This window comes from Aquila chrysaetos, chromosome 7 (assembly GCF_900496995.4).
Source record: "Aquila chrysaetos chrysaetos chromosome 7, bAquChr1.4, whole genome shotgun sequence".
NCBI classification, from domain to species: Eukaryota; Metazoa; Chordata; class Aves; order Accipitriformes; family Accipitridae; genus Aquila; species Aquila chrysaetos.
This window is the reverse complement of record NC_044010.1, coordinates 6,459,543-6,480,960: the sequence shown is the minus strand read 5'-3', so window position 1 is coordinate 6,480,960 and position 21,418 is coordinate 6,459,543. Positions and strand designations below refer to the sequence as shown.

The 21,418-nt window shown below is 41.2% G+C and overlaps 1 protein-coding gene across 15 annotated transcripts in view; it reads right to left on the bottom strand.

Moving 5' to 3' along the window:
* The window catches only part of ZBTB20 (zinc finger and BTB domain containing 20), a 486,412-nt gene that overhangs the window by 27,755 nt on the left and 437,239 nt on the right, over positions 1-21,418 (bottom strand). For all 15 annotated transcript variants that reach the window (XM_030021006.2, XM_030021008.2, XM_030021004.2 and 12 more), the window contains one exon: positions 3,913-5,541. In XM_030021006.2, coding sequence (XP_029876866.1) covers positions 3,913-5,521 — 1,609 coding nt within the window. In that variant the 5' untranslated portion in view covers positions 5,522-5,541. The remainder of the gene's footprint in view (positions 1-3,912; positions 5,542-21,418) is intronic.

Below are 21,418 nucleotides of genomic sequence, written 5' to 3'. Positions count from 1 at the left end.
TCTGGTCAAATCTCATAGCTGAAGCGTGGATAAGAGTAACTGAAAAGGGAACCTCAGTACATACAATCGCCTAGGCCAGCCAGTGCCATGCAAAGGCCAACCTAGCAGATAAACTTCCAGTGTAACAGACATGAAATTTAAATGATTTGACTGCCAATTAAACAAAACACCTTATCAGGTAAACCAGAGATGATATAAAATACTTATGCTGTCTACCACATTGCGCCCAGCGCTGTTGTAAAACTGATTCTGGCAACTCACGTAAGTGAACTCTGATCATATCCAGACAAACCAGTGACTACAAGGACTGAAAAAAATATTTAGCTGACCGCATATGATTGGTTTGTCAGACTACTCTTAATTCCTCCTCATGCTCAGAGTTCTTCTGGGAGACAATGCCACGGCCTCATGTTTCATGGTATCAGGCAACATTTTCATGATATGTTGCTGTATTGATAATGTAGACAATACCCAACAGCCTGAATGCCCCATCAAAAGCTGCTATTTAATTTGTTTTCCAAATCACTTGTGGTATGTTTCAGGTGTGGTAATTCATCACACCCAAAGCTGTCAGGGAGAGAGATGGTACCATAGCTCTGTAACAATCAAAATGATTCTCTGTTTCACTGACTGAAAAATGATTTTCCTTTGGTCATTCCACAATTTCCTCTCTAGCAGAGATCCTTTTTTTTTTTTCCACAGACATCCTGCTTCCTCCTTTTTACAATCTGTCTGGCAGTGTTTTAAATCCTGAAGAGTCAATCTTCAGGGACCATCACACGCCTGTGGTAATATATCATTTACCCTTTGTATAGTGAGATTACAATAGCTACTTACATTCAATTTTATGAGGAGATAATTAATATGGATTGGATGGGAAGGACCTACTTTTTTATCTCCCCTGAGTCTCTGTTTCTTTTTATTTCACAGTTTGCACATATGACGGTGACATCTGTGAATGAAATCCACATGCTGCTCTTCCTTGCACCAATGATGAGTTTGTCCCTACTTGGTGAAAGACACTTGGTCAAAACACATTAAGTCCTTACTTTCCTGCTGGCTTTGCTGAACATAGTAGTGTGTTGAGTGTAGACAGGCCAATATGCTTGACACGTGTTATGTGGAAAATGATAGTGTGTCAGTTATAATAATGTCTGATTAACTTACAAGAGACTGATTATATTTACAATGCTCATTTTTGCCTTAGGCAATATATGTCCCAGAGTTTGTAATAAGTCTGTCTCCTCCGCTCTAGACCCTGTTAACACTATGCTATAAAAACACCCTAATTTTTCCCTGCACATGTTTCTAAGATACACTGGGTTCTGGCCTTCTAATCTTAGCTTCAAAACCTTCACGGGATTTCTTCTCTCCTAAGAATCTCAAAACTTTTTAGGTTTTCTTTTTTGTATGCAAATGTACGTGCTTCCTAAGTGAGCACTGTAGATTCTTTATTCCCACGATTCTTCATCTTTAAGTCAGAGAAAACTTTGCTCAGTGAATTAAATGTGCATGTTCCTCCTTTTGGTTCTTTATTTTATATTTGGCTGGTTTTAGGCAGCAATGTGGGACAGTTATTGAATATTAATCACAGCGTGGTATGTAGGAGAAGGAAATGATGGCTTATAAGGTGCACAGACACTGCATGCATTCTAGCACTGTATTTCCACAGCATTGCATGTCTTGGAGAACAACATTGTGGGATACATTAAAGCCAGTCTGCAGGGAACATGGAAAAATATCCATCTCTAATATGTTTGTGTCCATGTGAAAGAAGAAAGGGTGGTAGGTTTCCATTCCATGGAAAGCTACATCAGGGCGTAGTTTTCAGAAGCATAAAATCTTACAGAGATTGGGGGGCCTCTAGGTTGTTGAATTCTGGTTTATGATTAGACTCCTCCATGGCTCCTCTTGTGAGCCCTCTGAACAGCAAGACTAATTCAAACATTTGCATCTTCCAAATCTTTCCCTTTTTCTGTGGATCTTTTCCAGAGCCACTTTGCCTGCCTTCTTTTAACAGGGGTGAGGAAAGTCACCATGACAGTGGGAACAGCTGTCTCCTCTTGGTTTTCATAATGATCCTGTCCAGTACTAGACAAGGTAGCAGACATGCTTTCTCTGAGGCTGTACATATAAAGGTTATTTTCAGAAGGGTTTTCTGAAGCCCTGCCCTCTGTTGGTTAAAGTGCAATTATTCTCCCAGACACTCCAGGAGCCAGTTTGTTCCTAAATGAACTTTGAAATCATTTATCTACACAAATCTTTTCTTGCCACCATAGTTCATTATTTTGGGCATTCTCAGACCCACACAAATAAAATATTAATTCATGATTGGAGATGCCTATCCATTTCCTTGGTTGCCTTTATGTGAGTAGCTAGGAGTATTTTAGGTCAGGTCTTCCAATATTATTCTTTATTTGACTCCAAATACCAAACGGGGCATAGTTGGGGGTGGGGGAAATAAAGCACCTAATCTCAGTGAAGTGACTTGTGAAAAAGCCTTTCTAGCTTTTAGTACAAGAATGCAGGCAGATATATTTGACTGTGTTCTGAAGGGGATATTTTTCTGAATAACACAACACTATCTACATAGTATTTTAGCTACTCATCTACGACAGAAAGATGGAGAACATAAACAGACACAAAGGGTAATCTTGGGATTCAGGATTCTTGATCCTTGCAATCATACATTTTGTACCAGTCCTGAGAAGTTGACCTTTTTGTATATGTACATGTCTGCCTTAGAAGCCTAGAGGAATTTTTCATTTAAGTGATAATTATAGGTAAATAGAAGTTAAAAGTTTACATACGCACATGGAAGTGAAATCTATTGGATACAATGGGGAGGCATGACTTGCATTCCTCCCATACCTCGGGCAATTTCTCCAGGTTCTACTCCATGTATCACGAACCCAGCATTTATTTTAAGATCTGATGTTAGCAAAACCACTGCTTGGTGAGAGAAATATTTACTCTTTCTCTAAACTAGAATTTCTCTCCAACATCAGAATGAGCCAAGGGCCAAAGCAAGCAAAATTTAGTCCCGAACCCAGGATAGCTTCTCCATGTAAGATACATATATCTCCTTGCTTTGAAGATTTGTAACTTGACAAAGCTAGAAAAGGCAGTTTCAGCTCAGTAATAAATATGGTTACCTATATCATCTCAAAAGACCATATACTAAAGCAGTTGTATTTTTAAACAAAAAGGGTGCTGATGTTGTGTTCTACGTATATTATTTTAAATTTTTCTCATTAAGCCCTATGTTTCTGTACTCACAACTAGTGAAACATCTGACTTGCCAAGAGACAGGGGATTACAGCAGTCAGCTTCGGTGAAGTACAAAAAACTTCCTGAAAAAACTCCAAATTTACTTTCTCATAGGAATACGTGAGATTTAGAAAATATGTGGCAGCGTGTGTAACACCCAGGCCTGGACCTACTGCTGCAACTCCACCAGGAATAAACTTTCCCTAAACTCAGGCCAATCATCATCACTTGAGCTTAAACTCCCACAGCTGTGAAACTTCAGGGCGATGCCCTTTCTTAGTAGATACAGTTTTTCTTTAATGACTTATTACAGTTTCCTGATGCCACTTGTACTTAACATTGCCTGGTCAGCTTGCAGGGGACAAAAAATGCTTACCATTTCCTTGGATGGGTGCAGGACCTGTTTTACTCCAAGTAAAATGAACCTGTTTCTGCACCATGCACAGTTAGGCCCCTGTAAGGGACCGTTTCTGCAAGGGGTCAACTTCAATGCAGTAAGCTCAGAAAGTGTTCAGCGACACCAGCTCCCTGGATAACCTCTCCCTCCTGTTTGTGCTGGCAGGTTGGGAAACAGAATCTAAGTCCATGTTTGTCAAGGACTTTCTCTGGCTTCGTGTATAAGCCAAAGGAACGTACTCTTACCTGTGTGTACAAACATGTGCTTGACGTAGTTCTGTTTGGCGGTGAAAGTCTTGTTACAGAGAGTGCACTCGTAAGGCTTTTTTTCACCTTGCCCACCTGCTGTGCTGTGGCCCGCAGATGGGGCCAAGGGCTGTGGGGCTGGCAGCTGGGCAGTAAAGGTTGACAGGCCAGGCTGGGACACTGTCACAAACTGTGTCTGTTGGCCAGCTAAAGGCTGGGGCAGGCTGAAGAGAAAAGGCTTAGGGCCACTGCCAGCAGACTGTGTGGTGAAAAGGGCAGGCAGGTAGGTGTTGCCAGCTGTGCCAATGACCTGAGTGTTGCTGGTCAGAGTCAGTGGCATCCTCAGATTGCTGGTGAGGGTTTCTGTCTGGCGTAAGTAGATCTGTGTGGTTGGCAATGGTTGGGCAACAGTTGTGTTGACAGAAGGCTGCAAAGCCCCCTTTTCGGTGCTGTTATTGACTGTGAGCACTTTGCTGTCCATTTCAACGTCATTGCTTCTCTCTGGCGAGAAAGAGTTGGCATCTACATGCTGCTGCTGCTGCTGCTGCTGCTGCTGCTGCTGCTGCGGCTGAGTGCCATCAGCAGGGACGTCATTTTGATCTGCTTGAGAAGGTTCTTGCTGCCCATCCCGGCCCAGACCAGCTATAAACTGCTGCTCCATGGAATCGGGCTCAGTGCCAATGGAGGAACTGACTCCCGAGTCAAAACTCTCCCCTTTGGGCTCACTCTCAGTGCCTTCTGCTTGGTCAGTGTCCTCAGTGCATTCCTCAGACTCATTGCGCTCAAGGATCTGCACCCTCTGTTGGCCATAGTAGTCATAGTCATCCTCCATCTCCTGCTTAATATGGATGTTGCCCATCAGGGTTTGAATTCGGACAGGGCGTGGCTGCTTGCGGCAGTGTGTGGTCTCTGGAGTGGTGGAGAGGTACCGCTCCATCTGTTGCGACCGTTCATGGATCCGGGTAATCCAGCTGGGGTCTTCCATGTGGTGGTCCCTGGGGAGCCCCAGGGCCGTTTCATGGTGGCTGACCACAGCTCCACTGTAAAAGGAGCGCTCCCCACTGCCATTTTGCATGGAACAGGCATAGAGGGCTGAATAGATCCTGTCCACGCTGTGCTGCGAATGGCTCTGCAGGTAGCCAGACTCTGTGTCAGTGCTCTGCCCCGAGGTGCCTGATTCGGGTGTTCCCCTGGGTGTCTCCTGGCCTGAATCCTGAATCACCGGGTAGACCTCTCCCACATTTTGTGAGACAATCCTTGTGCACTCATCAATCACAGTCTTGATCTGCAGGATGCTGGCAGCTGTGAGTATTTGGAGGGCCTCCGACTGTGAGACCCGCAGCACCCCGCTGTACATGAAGTCGATGAGCTTTTGCACAGACTGGACTGACACCACTGAGGGGATCTCGATGTCGCTGTAGCCCAGCAGCAGCTTGTCCTGGAAGAAGGGGCTGCCAGCCGCCAGCACACAACGGTGGGCGCGTAGCATGCTCCCGTGGATGCGGACCGTCACGTCACAGAAGTGGCCACGGTTGCGCTGCTCGTTGAGGGTCTCGAGCACAGAATTGCTGAAGTTGTGAAGGTTGATGCTATGAATGCGCTCTGTCATCCCCTTGCAACTGATGTTACCTGTAGAAAAGCAGGTGACAAAAAAAAAAAAGAACAGATGAGTCTTGTCCTCTGCAGAGCCACAGTCAGGGCACCGGTGAAGGTGATTGCCCACTGGGTAAACAAAACAGATTATACTGTTAAAATCACATACAAAGGCACTGATAAGAAGACATAATCTCTGTAAGGCTGGAAGTAAACTTCGCTACTCACTTGCAGAAGCTCAAGTCCTGAATTTTTGGACAAAAGCAGACAAAGACAGGTGTAGTTGGGCCTAAATTCCAACCACATTCCTGGGCCTTGGACTTCCTATCAGTTTATCCGTCTTTAAAAAGCCTAGAGCCAGCCAACTGTAAACACTGAGCACATGGATTAAAGCTGGATTTTAGGCTGTTCGGATGTGGACCCATGCCAGAAAAGATCAGATTCTTACTTTAATGTCCCATTACACCAAGTTGTTAATGCAAAGAGTCTATATGAAAATGTGATTTCTATCTAGATTGTTATTTTAAGGAATTTGGATTCTGTGTTTTACAGTACAGTTACTTGTATCAAAAAAACTGGCAGTCGCTTTGTAAAATCCAAATCTGGTTCAAGACTTAGGCTGTGAGTGTTCCTAAAATCCCATGCACAGTTTTGTCTGGGGTTGTGGTTTAGAACATTTGCTACCCAATAGTGACAAACAGTCCTCTGTAAGAACCCAAAGCAAAAAGTTAACATGAGCTGTCCCCTTCATTTTTAGCATATCCCAAGTTCTGACTGGCACCAGAATGCCATCATATAAAAACAAATGTTCTCCTGCTGTTATTTACTTGACAGAAACTGGAAAATTACAGACATTTACTCTAAGGAAGACTTTGTCTTCATTTGGCTGAATAGTCTAAATAGAGAACAGTTTAGAAAAGCATATAACAAATTTGGGTACAGAGCCAACATATCCTTCAAAATTAACTTTTACAAGTGACTAAAAAGTAACTTCTTAAACTCTTGACCCACTTTTCCCTACCTCCATCTTGCTTGCTTTGGTTTTAATGCTTTTTCGTTTCCTTTCCTGTTCTTTACTCATTTTTCATCTATTTGGATTTTGATGGGCAGAAACTATAGTTTCACCTTTTAACTATGAAGAACCAACTGCCCTTTGAGTGGTAAACAAATAAAACATTATTAATAATTTATTTTTCTTAGCATTTGTAGTACATGCATCACCTTGGTTCCCAGAAAAGTACACAGAGAAAAGTAATGCAAAATCACCACTAGTATTACAAGCATTTTGTCTTGAATATTCCTACCAAAGCTACAACCCCTCTTGCCACAACTACTTGTTAAAGTGTGAGAATCCAAGTGAAATTTGGTAGAGAAGCATGAGTAAATTAAACTAGCTTATTGTTACTGTCTGTTTTATCAGAAATATACAAAGCAAATAAATGGCATTGAAAGCAGTTTTGTATACATGCCTTTTAGCCCAACAATGTCCCTCTGCTCCAGCCTAAAGGGTGCTTTACATCTCATACACGGGCAGTAGAACACTACTCACTGCAATTTGCAGGAAAATGTGGCATCCTCCCTGCTCTGCTTTTTCCTTGTCATTTATCCACTTCTGACATCTCAAGCACCCTCTGTTCTGGTGGTTCAAAGAGAAACCACCTTAGATACAGGTGGTTATTTTAATTCTCTGAAGTAGCTGAATGATAAAAGGGAGGCACAAAGGTCAGGAACTGGAAATCCTGATGGGGCCAAGCTGTCTGAAGAAGTCTGATGTTAACAGATGTAAACCAGCCAGTATCAGAAGGGTACTAATTTCCATGTGAGATTAGAGCACTGGGGGGATGCTCACATAGGAGAAACAGGGAGGAAACCACTAACAGTATCATGGAGGTTGTGAATTACATCTGTCTTGTTCATAAGCTCTGCTGGGAAACCTGAGTTTCCTCCTCTGATGAGAGTGATCATAGGACTGGAAAAACATCTTAGAAACTGGGAGACTTTCCTTCAAGGACACTGCAACTATTATTACACAAAATAATGTACAGAAGAGAAGTATTCCCTCCTCCTTCCAGATAGAGTCATTCTCCAGAGGTCTCCAGGGCAGTTCCAGATGCTTCCCTTCCCAACATGTCAGATCACATGAGGATTCAGAATGTATTTACATAAAAAGTCAGAATCCTTGATCTGAATGGAAGAGAACTTGGTAAAAGCTTTGTACTGGTGGGGAAACAGAAGGGTGGAAAATTAATGATAAATAGACAACACCTCTTTTCGAGACCTGCTGTAGGCCATGGCAAGTGATTGCATAGCTACCCATTTATCTGCATCACCCTTTGAGTGGCTGCCTATCAGTATGCTAGAAATTTTTCCATCAGTAAGTATTGATCACTACTTGGTTTGACCCTAGGGCTCCCTTTTCAGGCATACATGTCTTGAAGATGTGCTTCTGGAAAAGGGAATGACCTACAGTTTATGTTATGCTTTGTCAAATGAGGTATTTGGTAATAAGAAGAAATACGCAGCAGTCTAACTCAGTAAATCAAAAATCCTGCCTTGCACATGCACAGGGTGGAATATTCCACACATGCCAGAGATGCTATGGACAGGTCTCTTGACTTGAGCAGGTGCAAATAAATCTACTTAGTTCCTATGCACCTTGGCAGATAAAATGAATTTTGTGAGTGGAACTCTGAAAAATGCATCCTCAGAACAACTCCTTTCCAGAAAGGTGTGATATGCACCACAAGACTGGATGAGTTCTTGGGAAAGTGAATTCTGCCACTTATCCACAAATCATGTACAGAAAGGAGGAAGGGCAAGGTTCATCTGTAAGTTTCAGCAGTCTTTCTCAGGCTCTGGCTGTGCGAAGCAAGAGTTGTGTAGCCACAATGTATTTGGTCATTACCCAACTTGATGAAAACAGCCAGCTGGGGTTAATCAAGGCTAAAGAAAAGAGGTTTGTATGCATTTATAAGTGATGTGAATAGCTCTCCTACAGGAACTGATCTAGGATGCACCCTGAGGTGTAGGAACTGGTCTGAAAGTCAACTGAGTCGCTTCATAAGAGGCATGGAGTACGATTTGGTTGCTATTGGTATAACAGAGTTTTCCCTTAAAAAAAATCCTCTCCTCATGTCTTTACTTCTTCAAATGAAATTAGAACATCTACCACTTCTTCAACTTAGAAAGAACTGAAATTCACTCCTTAAGGATAAAACAAGAGCGGTGGGTGGAAGAGACACATAACAAATGGTAAAAAGAGCTAATACAGATTTTGAGAATGTTTCTCCTAGGCCACCCTCCTTGACATTCAACACTGAAAACCACACCTATCCAAAGTACAGGCAATCAAAGAGTTTGCAATAGTGTCAGAGATGTTACTACACAAACCACAGCAGTATAAAAGAGCAGCTTTAACAAATTCCAGACATTGGTCTGTAGCAAAACCTGCTGTCCAATGCAGCTCCTTTCCCTCTGCAGGAAACTGTCCAGATCCAAGTTTTGTGGTTGTCCCTTACTGTATGCTGTTCTAAGCTGAAAGTCCAAAGGCAATGCTCCCCATAAAAGGTGGACTCGCCAATGCCGGTTTGATTCTAAAGTAAATGCCACATTCTGACAAAGACTACTAGAGCCTTGGACAAGCCAGAAAGTGTGTCAGCTCTTCACAAGACGCAGCTACACACGCGCACACTCACCTACTCGTCACTGCACAGAATGTCTGGCTCAGGAGAAAGACTGCTGTCTCAGGCTCTTCTCAGGCCTGCCACTCTTTTAAACTTGAGACAGTGGGAACCTTTCTGTGAAATTCAAGTGGTCTTTGTTAAGTGCCCCCCCCCCCCCTTTTTTTGTCCAGTAAACATGATGTAGAGATCCCAATGGACTTATTCTGAGAAACTCCTGTAAAATGGTTTTGTCCCCTTTCCGTGAAGCAAGTTCTGATTGGAAGGGTATTCACAAACCATATAGGAAAGAATGGGTGTGAAAATGCAAAGGCCATTCTTACCCAGATGGGCAATGAATAGGCGTTTGCCAGTTAAAAAAAAAAAAAAGATGAAGAAAAAAGCAGAAAAAAAGAAAAGAAAAAAAGCCCAGACAACTGCACAGATTATGCACATTTGCAATCCTCCTGGGATGCAATTTGAAGCTGGCATGGCATAAAGGTGAAACATATTACTGTGCAACTTTGAAAAAAGCTCCGTTTGCCCATATGCAAATGTACCGATTAAACTGTCAGGCTATTCACAGAAACATGCATGGAATTCATCCTCAACTAGTAAGAAGGAGCCCAACGTGGATGGGAAAGGAAAAAACTTTTGTTGTGTAATACATGACTGAGTGCTTAGATTAGCGTTTCCCTGAATCTCATCCACCCCTCCTGCTGACTTTTATGCTATGGGCATTCAAAAGAAAGTAGATTTTACCATGACAATAACAATGACAACCTCTCCAAGTACAGTACCAAAGGGGAAGGCAATGGCAGAAGGAAACAGCAGGCAGTGGACTCCTGGAAGATACTATAGAAAACGTGGAAGTGCAGCAGTGAGGTACCTCAAGCATGGCTTGAAGGCAGTTTTCTATTTGCCAAAGCTACCATACACAGACCTATATAAAGCTAGAAAGGTATGGCTTGCAAAGGTGATTTTTTTGTTTGCCAAAACCATAAAAAATGATCCCGACAAACACATGATGTAGTAGAGCTACAAAGATGTATGGAATACTGAAGGTTGCAGGCCACACACAAATGGCTAAGTTGTACATTTAAAAATGTATTTAGTAAGGGTCTTTTTGTACAGCCACTAGATGTCCCTTTCTGCAAAGCCAATGCTTACAGCTTTAATGCTCATAACTGAACGATATCACAGAATTTGATTTTCTCTAGTGTCCTTTAAAATCACAGTATCTCAAAGCTCATTGCACAGTAATGACTACCATTTCTAGAAACACAGTGATGATGAAACCACCACAGCTACTGTAACTCAGCAGTAGCTCAGTGCATAGCCTTCACCTGAAGCAAAACTGCCTAGGACGCTGGAATCCAAGCTCTTTTTCAAAACTTACTGTGTGGTCTTTCACAGGAATAACTAGCAGAGTGAACCCCAAAGGCTCTGTCTTGCTTTCATACTTACGGGGCAATGAGAAAAATCGTCTTATATCCTTCAGAATTGATAGGCTTGCTGAGACAGATATAGGTTGAGTTTTTGCCTCAATTTTCTGCAGTAGCATTAGAAAACTGTTTGGCAACCCATCTCCCTGATACTTAGGGAAGATTAACTAGAACTAGCTTGATATTATTACTAGTTTGTCTTCCTGACAAGCCTCTCAGGCCTCACATTGAGAAGAATACACACTTTGAGAGACGGTAGAAATGTTGGAGGTGTTATATCTTGTGTAGAATACAGTATCTTTATATTCTTACCATCAAAATGACAAGTGCCCTCCTAGGTGGGAGAACACCCTGGGCTAAGACAAAGATGTGGAAATTGGGATTGGTAGGCTTTTTTCCTGCTTCTAGAGCTGTTTCTCTGCTCATCTGTAATCTAGCCACTAGTTCCTGGGAGTGCCACAAATCTAAGTTACCTGCTGCTGCTGGAGACAAGCATTATCATCTACTCCTTACTCTCTTCGTCTACCATGGGTGGTTTTGGAAATCCCTAATCCTTGGTCTCTACACCAAGTATTGGATGACCACAGCCTCCTGGCTGTATCAAAAGAATGCATTAGGTTCTTCAGACAGTAATCTAGTCTACTCCTTTTCCTCGTGGAGGGAACAATTTACCTACACTATCTCTTCACAAGTTTGTCTAACGTGTTTGCAAAAAAACAACAATGGGGGGATTTCCACTCCCTCCCCAGACAGACTGTCTACTATCTTTATAGCAAGAAAGTTTTCCTAGTATTTTACTTTGAAACCAATTATTCATGCTTTCCTCCAGCAGACACAGAGAACTATTGACCACTTTCCTCTTTATAGCACTCTCTCATATATTGGAAGGTGCCTCACTTTTCTTATTTAGACCTATCTTTTCTAGAAAACACAAACTCAGGTCTCCTAATCACCCTCACTGGTTATACATATTCTCCCCATCGTCTTCCATCTTCTATCCAGTTTGTCCTTCTTTCATTTAAAATGCAGTGCCCTAAAGTGGATAAAGTACTCTGGCTGAGTGAGGTGAATGAAACAGTTGCCTGAAACACTTCGTATATGATACTTTTTAAAGACCTTACAGAACAAATAAAACCAAGCAAACAAAGCCCTGTTATCAAAACAAAACTCTACAAATTTTCCTTAAGAAAGGCATGTCTCAATAAAGAATCCTTAATTCAGAATGAAAATCTCAACTCTTTCATAAACACGACATTTCAGTGGAAATACAGCATTTCCATCACAACATTTGAAAGCTAATATAGCCCCACAATTTCCACAGGAAGTTTTCTCATTTCCACACATTAGTGTCTCCTGTTCCAAACTTAGCACCATAACCATGGGTGCTTTCTTCAGCTCCAGTGACCTGGTTTATCCCTAGTGATGAAGTTTTATTTTCTGTTGTTCTCCAGTTAGTTACTCTAAAATAAAACTGGATTAACAGAGCAAAAATTCTTATCTAGTGTTTCCATACACAAAATTAGTCCTGCATCAGGTTCCAACTCTCTGGGACCAAATTTAGTGGAGCAACATTTTTTCCAGTCAAGGAAGTGACTTGAATTCAAATCCTGAAAACCTTGTATATCTCAGTGATGCTAGAGAGGCCGATTTAGCCAATCCTGCTCAGACTCATTCTCCTGCATATTTGGCCTGATTCTGAGCAGGGGCCTGCAAGAGGAAAAGCTTGTATGGAGTTCCAGGAACACAGAAGAACATTTGTATCCTCAGCAGGAGATCTGACCAGGAGCAGCCCTTGCTTTCTGTTGCTTTAAAGGTTTGCTGGAGTTTTCACCCAATCATCTGCTTGAACATCTTGAAAATCAGTATCTCCTTCTATAATATCTATCCAAAACAAACACCAGATGACACTACACGAATTGCCCTAACCCTACCAGATTGTTGTTAGAATCAAAATATGTAGCAGTCTACATTTAACAGGAAGTACTGTATTTTTACCAGCACAACATCTATGAATGTGTCAGTAATACAGTCTATGGAAGAAAGAATCACTGTGTTCTGAAAGCTGTCAAACTTCTCTAAATTTCATAGTCTAATAACTACATTTACTTGAAAGACAGAAATGCATGCACACACAAACACAACCTTATTCTCCAAGGAGCAAACATATCGAGTAGATGGCTAATAAGAAAGAGTTTGCTTAAATTTTGTTCAGAAGACAGGCTTTTTCTGCAGACTAGAGAATGTTCAACAAATTTCCTATGGACGATTTATTCAGTTAATTGCCCTTTCCTTTTTAGCATCTACCTGTGTTCTGTATAGGTGTTCTGTACATAAATTTGCTTCTATACCCAGTGGGCATAAATCCCCAATGTCAAGCAAAAAACCCTCTGTTTCAGCCTGTACGTAGTGAATCACCTCCCTATGCTTTGCCTGAAAGGCTGTGGGAAGAGTCCATCAGCACTAATCCTGTTTGCTCTACAACCCACAGGTGGCAATGTCTGTGCCTCAGTTTGCTTCACATGTAGAACAAGGACAGCATCACACCCCCAATTCTGCAGAAGGACTGACCGCCTTAATTAGTCTTAACAAGTTGTTCTGCATTCCTTGGATAAAGAACAGTACAGAAAGATCAAGAATTAACTCCATAGGTCTCTTCAAATTTTGTTCTCCAGGCTTACAAAAATGAAGCTTTCCTCACACACTACTCTCGTGCCTTGATTCCTTTATACCTCTTTATGGTGAGTATCCTACTTACAACTGTAAAACACCAGGTGAAAACTAGCTCCAATTCATAGCAGTCTGGTGACCAAGGGCTCTGAAGTGTTACAGCACATTCGGCTATTTTTAAGTTAAAGAAATAACTCCCTTTTTAGCCAGGGTATGTACTTTTCCCACTTTTGGTCCAGTTTGTATTCTTGCTATTTTAGGAACTCCAAAGATACTTCAGAGTAAAGAGGGTATACTCAAAAGCCATTTTAATTTCCAGGCACATATTTGGGGTCCAGTCCAATATACCTCCACTGTAAACACCGGCACACATATACACACTTTCTGTTTCTCTCAGTTCCTCTCTCAGCCCTTGTCTGCAGACCCTCTGCTGCTACAGCCATGCCATCATATCCCCCTATCATAGACACAGATTACATTGATGGGGAATGCTTCACCTGAAGGTTATCTACAGCACCTCCAAGCAACATGTACTACATTAACAGAAGAACCACCGAAGCTGTCGTCACAGCTGCATTAATGGGGATTTCAACAGGGTGACCATATCATTACCAGGGTGTTAATTCCTGTGCCCCGGCCAGCTGTAACCTATTTACATTAGCAAAAGATAGGATCACCAAATAGCATTTTAATGCTCTTTTTTAAAACGTAAAGGGAGAAAACTGTTTATACAACTGCCCTCTTGTAATTGGAAACAGAGAAAACAACATGGCCACATGATGGCACCATTTCCTAGGAAGAGAAACAAGGCTGTGCTCATCCCTTCTTCAGTAAGGAACATTTTCATGTTCTGTACGAAAACTGCTTCAACCGTGCTCGCTTGTTCCCAGAGAGCTCACGTACGATTCTGCCAAGCCCCAGCATGGCCCAACTGTTTTAATTGGCTATAAGTTTGAGGCAGTTTGGCTTTTTAAAAATCTAGGTGCATCTATTGCTAGTTTTCCTTCACAGTGCCAGGTGCCGTTACTCAGAAGGCATGCTGTACTAGTGGACCTGCTGCCAAAGAGCCACTGAACAGGGAAGAGGTGAGATGGTCCAGCAATGCCAGTGAAGTTACAGTGTGAACACTCCCCACTCATACAAGGAATAGGGAGACGCTTCTTGGAAAAAAAAAAAAAAGAATAAGGTTTTTTTGAAAATGTAGGCAAACAAGGTGATTTATTTTCCTGTTCTATAGTCCTGATTAAAAGCTTACTGCAGTCATTAAGAATACCTTCACCTGCCTTAAAGGCTTTTGTTTAACTCCTATTAGTGTATTTCAGACTAAATACCCATAAGAAAAGTGAACAGGGATTGCTTTTGGTCATCTCGCTGCGGTGGACTGTAGAAACTTATATTCTCTCTCAGCAGCATTGTCTAGGGATGAGAAGGGTCTGGGGTTGGAGGTGGGAGCTGAGTCTGGAGGAGGAATGAATTAGAAGGATAATACGTGCAAATGTATTAAAACATGTCTCCAAAAGAGACAATTGCTATTCCATGAACTCTTTCACATTTGCCCTGTATTGTTAGGTTTTCTCCCCAGGCAGAAAGATGAGGAGGAAAAGCTTATCAGTTTGAGTGTGGTTAAATTCAGTAAGCCTGAAAGCCTGTGGGCTTTGCTTAAAAGGAAAATATAGATTAAAACCTCTTAAGATAATTACCTGTTTAGAAGGTTTCTATTCAAGCTAGAATCCTCTACAGGGAGTGTTTGTAGCAGTTTTTTAGGAAAAGGGTGCAGTCAGAAATGGTTGACTTTTGTGGGGGACCTGCCGCCTGTGGAAGAGCACTGCTTATACCCTCCATGTTTCCAGAGAAAGGCCTTTCAATGTAGGAGATTTTGTTCTGGTCACAGAACTACTGGTTGATGGTAGAAACAAGGAATGGATGAAAAACTGTAAATGCCAGTCCTCAGGGCTGGGAAAAGGATTCTTTTATCTCTTCCAGTGGCTGTGTCTCAGCCCCGAGTAGAGGAAAGCTATCACATGAAAATGCTAGATTTTATTTGGTTATTTTTTCCATTTATCTTTTAAACTATTAGTGAAAGGCTAATTGTTAACTAGTACAATTGGGTGCTTTTGTGAGTATTTAAACTTAGCAATATCGTGAGACAGATATTCATACTGTTTTGGACTGTGGCTTCTTTATTTTGAGTTTATGGGATGAGTGTTCAGGCCTGCTTATAATTCAGATTTAAATATCAGTGGGAAACAGCACACACTCACGTCAACGACGCTGAAGGCCACAGGGAAAATTTCTGTCCTCAGTGAGACCTCTGCAATCCCTGGGAGCAGACTTATTTCCAGAATCACCTACTTAGTTTTGATAGGAAGAGAAACATATGGCAGAATGCTTTAAACTAATATATGAAGGCAATAAACAAGAACACAGCATTCATGGGTGGCTTGATATCATCAGATGGATCTGTAGCATTAAATGTACATTGTCAGTTCCAATGCTTCCCCCCCCCAGGGAAAAGGCCCTGGAATGACATGTATACACAAGCATACAGACACCAACAGGTGATACTAATACAGTGCATGAGAGTTATTTCTCAGGTCTGCCTGCAGGCACATTCTATCCTCTACTCAGCCAAAAACATTAGAGATAGCATCTGGGAGTTTTACTTTTGAATATAGGGAATATGCCCTGTTTTGAAACGCTGCACAGGATCAAAGCACAAGGTATTTTTGTTAAAGTTGACATGGTTGCCCACACAGGCATGAAGCTGTGGGGAGAAGTCCCTTGCTCTGTTTTTATTTCCTCTATCCTACACCTTTTCACACAAAAATTGCTACTTTGTGGTTTTTTCTCTATCTGTGTAACATCAATAAATTACACGTTATCACTCCTATCATCTAGTTATAAAGAGCCTTTCAAGATTTTTAATAGATGCACAATATTGCTACACTTACATTTTCACTGGTTAAGAACTCAAAAATAGCTGTTGTGAGATTACTCTTAATTTATACTACTTCTCTCTTGTGGGCTTTCAAGAAGAAGCATTTCACCACATGTCACAGATTGATACAGAGTATATATTGCGCATCCCAGCCGGGGAGAGATCCTTTCAGTGTTTAACACAACAAAGCTGGGATGAGTAGGGGTTCTAGGATTTGTTTATCCTTTTTTCATAGCCGCAGTTAATGCCTCAAGGAGCTATTTGTGCCGACAGATTAACTAGAGATCCTCAGTTCTCTTTGTATTCCAGTTCCTGAGTGGTAGATACATAAGACTAGATCTCATGTTATTTTAGCTTTGTAAATGACTCCATGGACAATGAAAACAAGTCACAGAAAACATAAATGAAGAGATGGCACAATGGCATTCCCTCTAGAAACAATAATAATTGGTGTCCTCGGGAACCCAAATACACAGTGCCAGCCAGAACACATCGCTGTGGTCCGCCATGGACCAGGCTGCAAGGCAAAAACCCTGATGCAAATGATGGAGTTTAGTGGCGCTCTGACGGCTTACAACCAACTTTCACCTATGGAGTAGATCAAACACCACATTTCTTGTGGAAATACAATGATTTGCCCCCACAACATCCGCTAGCACACTTTATAAACATTAGTAGGTGGTATTAAACAGTACCTTGGTTTTATGTTTCAGGTTCTCTCCCAGTACCGTTAAGGCTTCACTTCAAAAACGTTTTGAATGAAAGAGCTCTCTTTGTTCAGCTGAGAACAATACAAGAATTGTTTTGGTTTTCTCTCATTCGAATACTGCTCTGGCCCTACCTTGTTCAAAAGTTATTGAGTGAGATCACAGCAGAAAGATTACATGGCTACTCTACCGTAGGTAAACAAGAAAAAAGAGGAGAAAGCAACTATGGAAGCTTAGATGAAAAGACCAAAAAGCTCCAATGCTACACAGATCACAGTGGTGAAAAGGAACAGAAGGTGACCAAGTCTATTTTTACATCTGTAACTCTGGAGTTGCGTAGTTGCAACAAACCAGGCAACTAATGCACCAGTCAATATTTCTCCAAGCATGGAAGGTGTCTCCCTATAGCACACGAAGGACTAACCAAGAAAGATGTAAGCATTGAGTTACGCAGGTTTTTAACAACACACAGCAGGACAAAAGGAGATGTAGATGTAGCTGCTTTAGTTGCCCTCAAGTAAGAGTCACCTGTTAAACACTGGAAAATCTTTTATGTTTGACTCTGCTACATGAAGTTTCCCTCTGTAGACCATATTAGGGAAATGGTACATTTGGTTTAGTCTTCTCACCCGATTAGGACAGAGGAGATGACAGCAGTAGCATGTGTGATTAAGACATGAAATAACAATGATTGGCATGATTATATTTGACATCCTTCAAGCAGATCATATAAAGTGGCAGTTTCGGTATGTGCAATTTCAGGAGGAACAACTATTAAAAGGAAAAAAAGAGGAGGAAGTTAGTCAGAGTGAGTCTGAAAGGAAAAGATAAGGAATTCAAATCCATAAGATCAGCAGGGAGGTGGCCTTAATAATACTCTACTAGAGTCCATATGCATATCCAAGGACAACAACAAAAAAATAAGGAAGTAGAAAATGCTACACTAGTTGAATAACAAGGCATGAGAGTTCATTAAAGCTGAAAATGTATCCTTCCAAACATGGAAATCATGCCCAAGTGACACTAATAGAACTGAGCATAAACTGTAGCAGGCTAGATGTAAAACAAAGATTAGGTAGGGTGAAGAGGAAATTTTAAGAAAAAAACCACTGAAGACATAAAGACAAATACTGTAATAAAACATTGTTTAAACACATCAGACAAAGAAAGTTTACAGGGCAATGACCGGTACCTAAGAAGTGCTGTAGATTATGTGGATTGATAGATTAAGTAGGCAAGTAGTAGACTCAGTGGCTTAGCTAGACTACTGATCTATGAAAGCAGTAAAGGAATCAAAGAGGTTACAGAAACTCTGCAGTGGAACTGACATTATTGCTTTAATTTTCAGAATGGAGGATGATGGAAGAAGGTAAGGTAGCTCAGTGGGGAGAAAAGGGAAGCACTGTTCTGGAGGCTGTTATTAAAAAAGAAAACACATACAAAAACAAACAAAAAATCCCAAACAACAAAAGAGTACTAGAACATCTTAATACATTGAACAGTGATAGATAGTTGTATAGTATTCATCAGTCACTCATTTCAGGAGTAAAGCAGCTGAAACACTCATCCAATATATAAAGGAAGGATTTACTAGAAGACTCACAGCTTAAAGAATGGTAATAAAAATCTATGGCGGGCAGACTCTGAAAACAGGAACAGGTAAACTCAGAAACAGACTGCAGATATCTTACTGGACAGTTACAGTATGTCTCAGTGGCTGCAGCATGACTTACAAACAGAAGTATCACAGTATTATCAACTCAGTCACCTCAAAAACTTAAGAATGGAAGCTATGGAATTGTAAAGAGCAGTTAAGACCTTTTATCCTTTTCCCTGGTACTTAGAGAGAACAGATACACTGGGGACAGGGGACATATCTTCAATTTCTCCCCTGAAATCATGAAAGCTAGAAACTTGCAGAGCTGTTTTAAACCAAAGCTGAAATTATGCATGTTATCACTGAGAGCTCTCGAAAAGGAGAGCAGTAAGAAAAGCACTGAATACCACAAGAATTGACAACCTAGCATCAAGCCAGTATCACAGGGTCATCAAATCAGAGAATCACTATTTAGGATAATTAGACAAATTTTCAAAAGCATCTATGTGTTATAAATGTAATTTATGCATCAGTGAAACTTAGGCTCCAAAGTCACACAGTTGCTTCTGAAACCATACTCACTGCCTTCATAACTGAAGTACCATATGCTATTAGTCATTTCTCATGAGAAGAAAAGCCCGAGAGACCAACCTGACAAAACTCACTTAGTGTACTGATGAGGAATGTAGAGACCAGTTCCTATCAGTAGTACAACATTTTACACCATCAATTCTTTAGTACATAGTGACGGCTTTTTCAACAGAGGCAGGATGAGCTCAGCTTATAGTTTTTGCACACCTGTACTTGTACTTACTTCTGTCTCTACACAATTCAAGCAACATGTATCTGCTTCTGTGAAAACACAAGTCATTCCTGGATGATATTTCTTTGATAATCTTACAAAAAGAAATATAAACCTACAGGATACAGAAACCACTGATGACTGTTAAAAAGAGAAGCATTAACTAAACAAGATTTCAAATGTTCTGCAAGATGAAAGTATAATTAAATGTCGTGACATCAGTATTTGAGAACTATCGATGTCCTTGCTTTCAGTTTAGCTTGCTACAGAAAAGGCCTGTATCATTATTATTATATAATCTAAAATAGATATCTAAACATACATCATTTCTTAGGTCACCAAAACCAACCTAAAAAGATTCAGCATTAGCTAACACATGCCATACATAGATTAGCAAAAATACAGATGAAATTACTATAGACATACTGCCTGCCTCTGAAAACAAGGAAGCTGGTAGAATCAGGGTCCCCCTCCACCCCTCTGAGAGTGGAGATCATTTGAAAGCTCCACAGCAGGTCCTAGGGAATCATAGCCACAAATTTCCAGAGGCAGTGTGAAGACCATAGGGGCATGTAACTGTTCTCTTCCTGCCACAGAACCTCAAAGAGAAACACAGGAAAACCTAAAACATAAAGATGAGGCCAAACCACCTTCAGATCCACCTAGCCTCTCGATTAGCCCCAGGCAAATCAAACTTGTTGATTCATGGGAAAGGAATGGTGCGTTCCTCTAGCTGCTCAAGAAAATGAAAACCCAGTTTCCACATCCACTCTCAATGCTCTGTGGAGTTCAGGAACCTTGTGAGGTTCCCCCTCTGTCCTTCCCCATTATGCTGGAAGGCTATTAAGATACAAAAATCAGAACTTAGAAGGAGAAAGAAAACAGACTGCCTCAAAGTTCCCATCCTATCAAAGCTAAAAAAAGCTGGAATTGGACCAAGTCAGCCATGTCACTTGAGCATGTATGGACAAAGGGTTCAGATGTGGTCCATCACCAACAGTGTTTATAAGGTGCATTCTATTTACTGCGTAAAAACTCCCTGGTCCCTTGCTAAAACGTAAATTTAGAAAGTCCTCCTGCATCTCAATGTCTTGCCAATGATTGTTTCATGGATTTTTCAAAAATTATACGTGCCCCACTTCCCTTCTCAACTCTCATTCCCTACCAGAATCTCAGGTCTCCACAAGAATTCTGTGTTCTCTAAAATCATAAAAATTGCTTCAGCAGTTTTTCCAATGATTGTCCAACCTGCCTCTCAGTCCCAAGGAAACTCTTTGCAAAGATGTTGCTTCTCCCTCGTCTGGAACAAATTCCTTCACAGATGGACCATCCAATGTCTAAGAATAACTCTTTTAACTATCAATAGAGACAAAGAGATTCAGTTGCACTGTTCCCGTGGGATTCCTTTGAGTTTGGACACATCTGTTAAGATGCATACATCAGAGCATGAATTAAGTTTTTGTCTGATTGTACCTCTGAGAACTCATGAAAGTTTCTGCCAAAATGATCTTATCTCTTGGTACTTGCAAAACATATATAGGTATAGATGCTTTCTGAAGGGTTCCTGAAGTAAGTGGCCTATACAGACCAAATCAGTTTACATATTGCCAAGTCCTAATGACTTCCTTCCCTCTCAGCAAAATCTTTACAAGCTTTACCTGAGGCAGTTCAGCCTTCAAACTAGGATCCTACCAACTTTATGCATTCTCTATCCATAAGCAAGAAAGTATGTGGAAAACTGCAAATGGCACCAATCTCATATGCTTTCCTTTGCTGCTTTTTAATCTTTCTGGAACCTGTGCCTCCATGCTTGTCCTTGTAGCTTTTTGCACAAACACCTTTCTTCTGGGTAAGCAGCTACATCTGTTTGTGACAGCTGAGTAGCTAGAGGTATAACTCATTTGGAGCTCTGTCAGCTCACTCTATGACTTAATTCCAAACTAATTCAAAGTGGTGCTTTTTATCTGCCAAGCCCTACATGCAAACAGTTACCTTAGGAAGCACCTCTTCCTCTAACTTTTTTCTCCAATTGCATTACGTGATCTAGCATTTCCCAAGTCTGAAAGACATGGGAACTGGACACGATGCATCCTAGGTT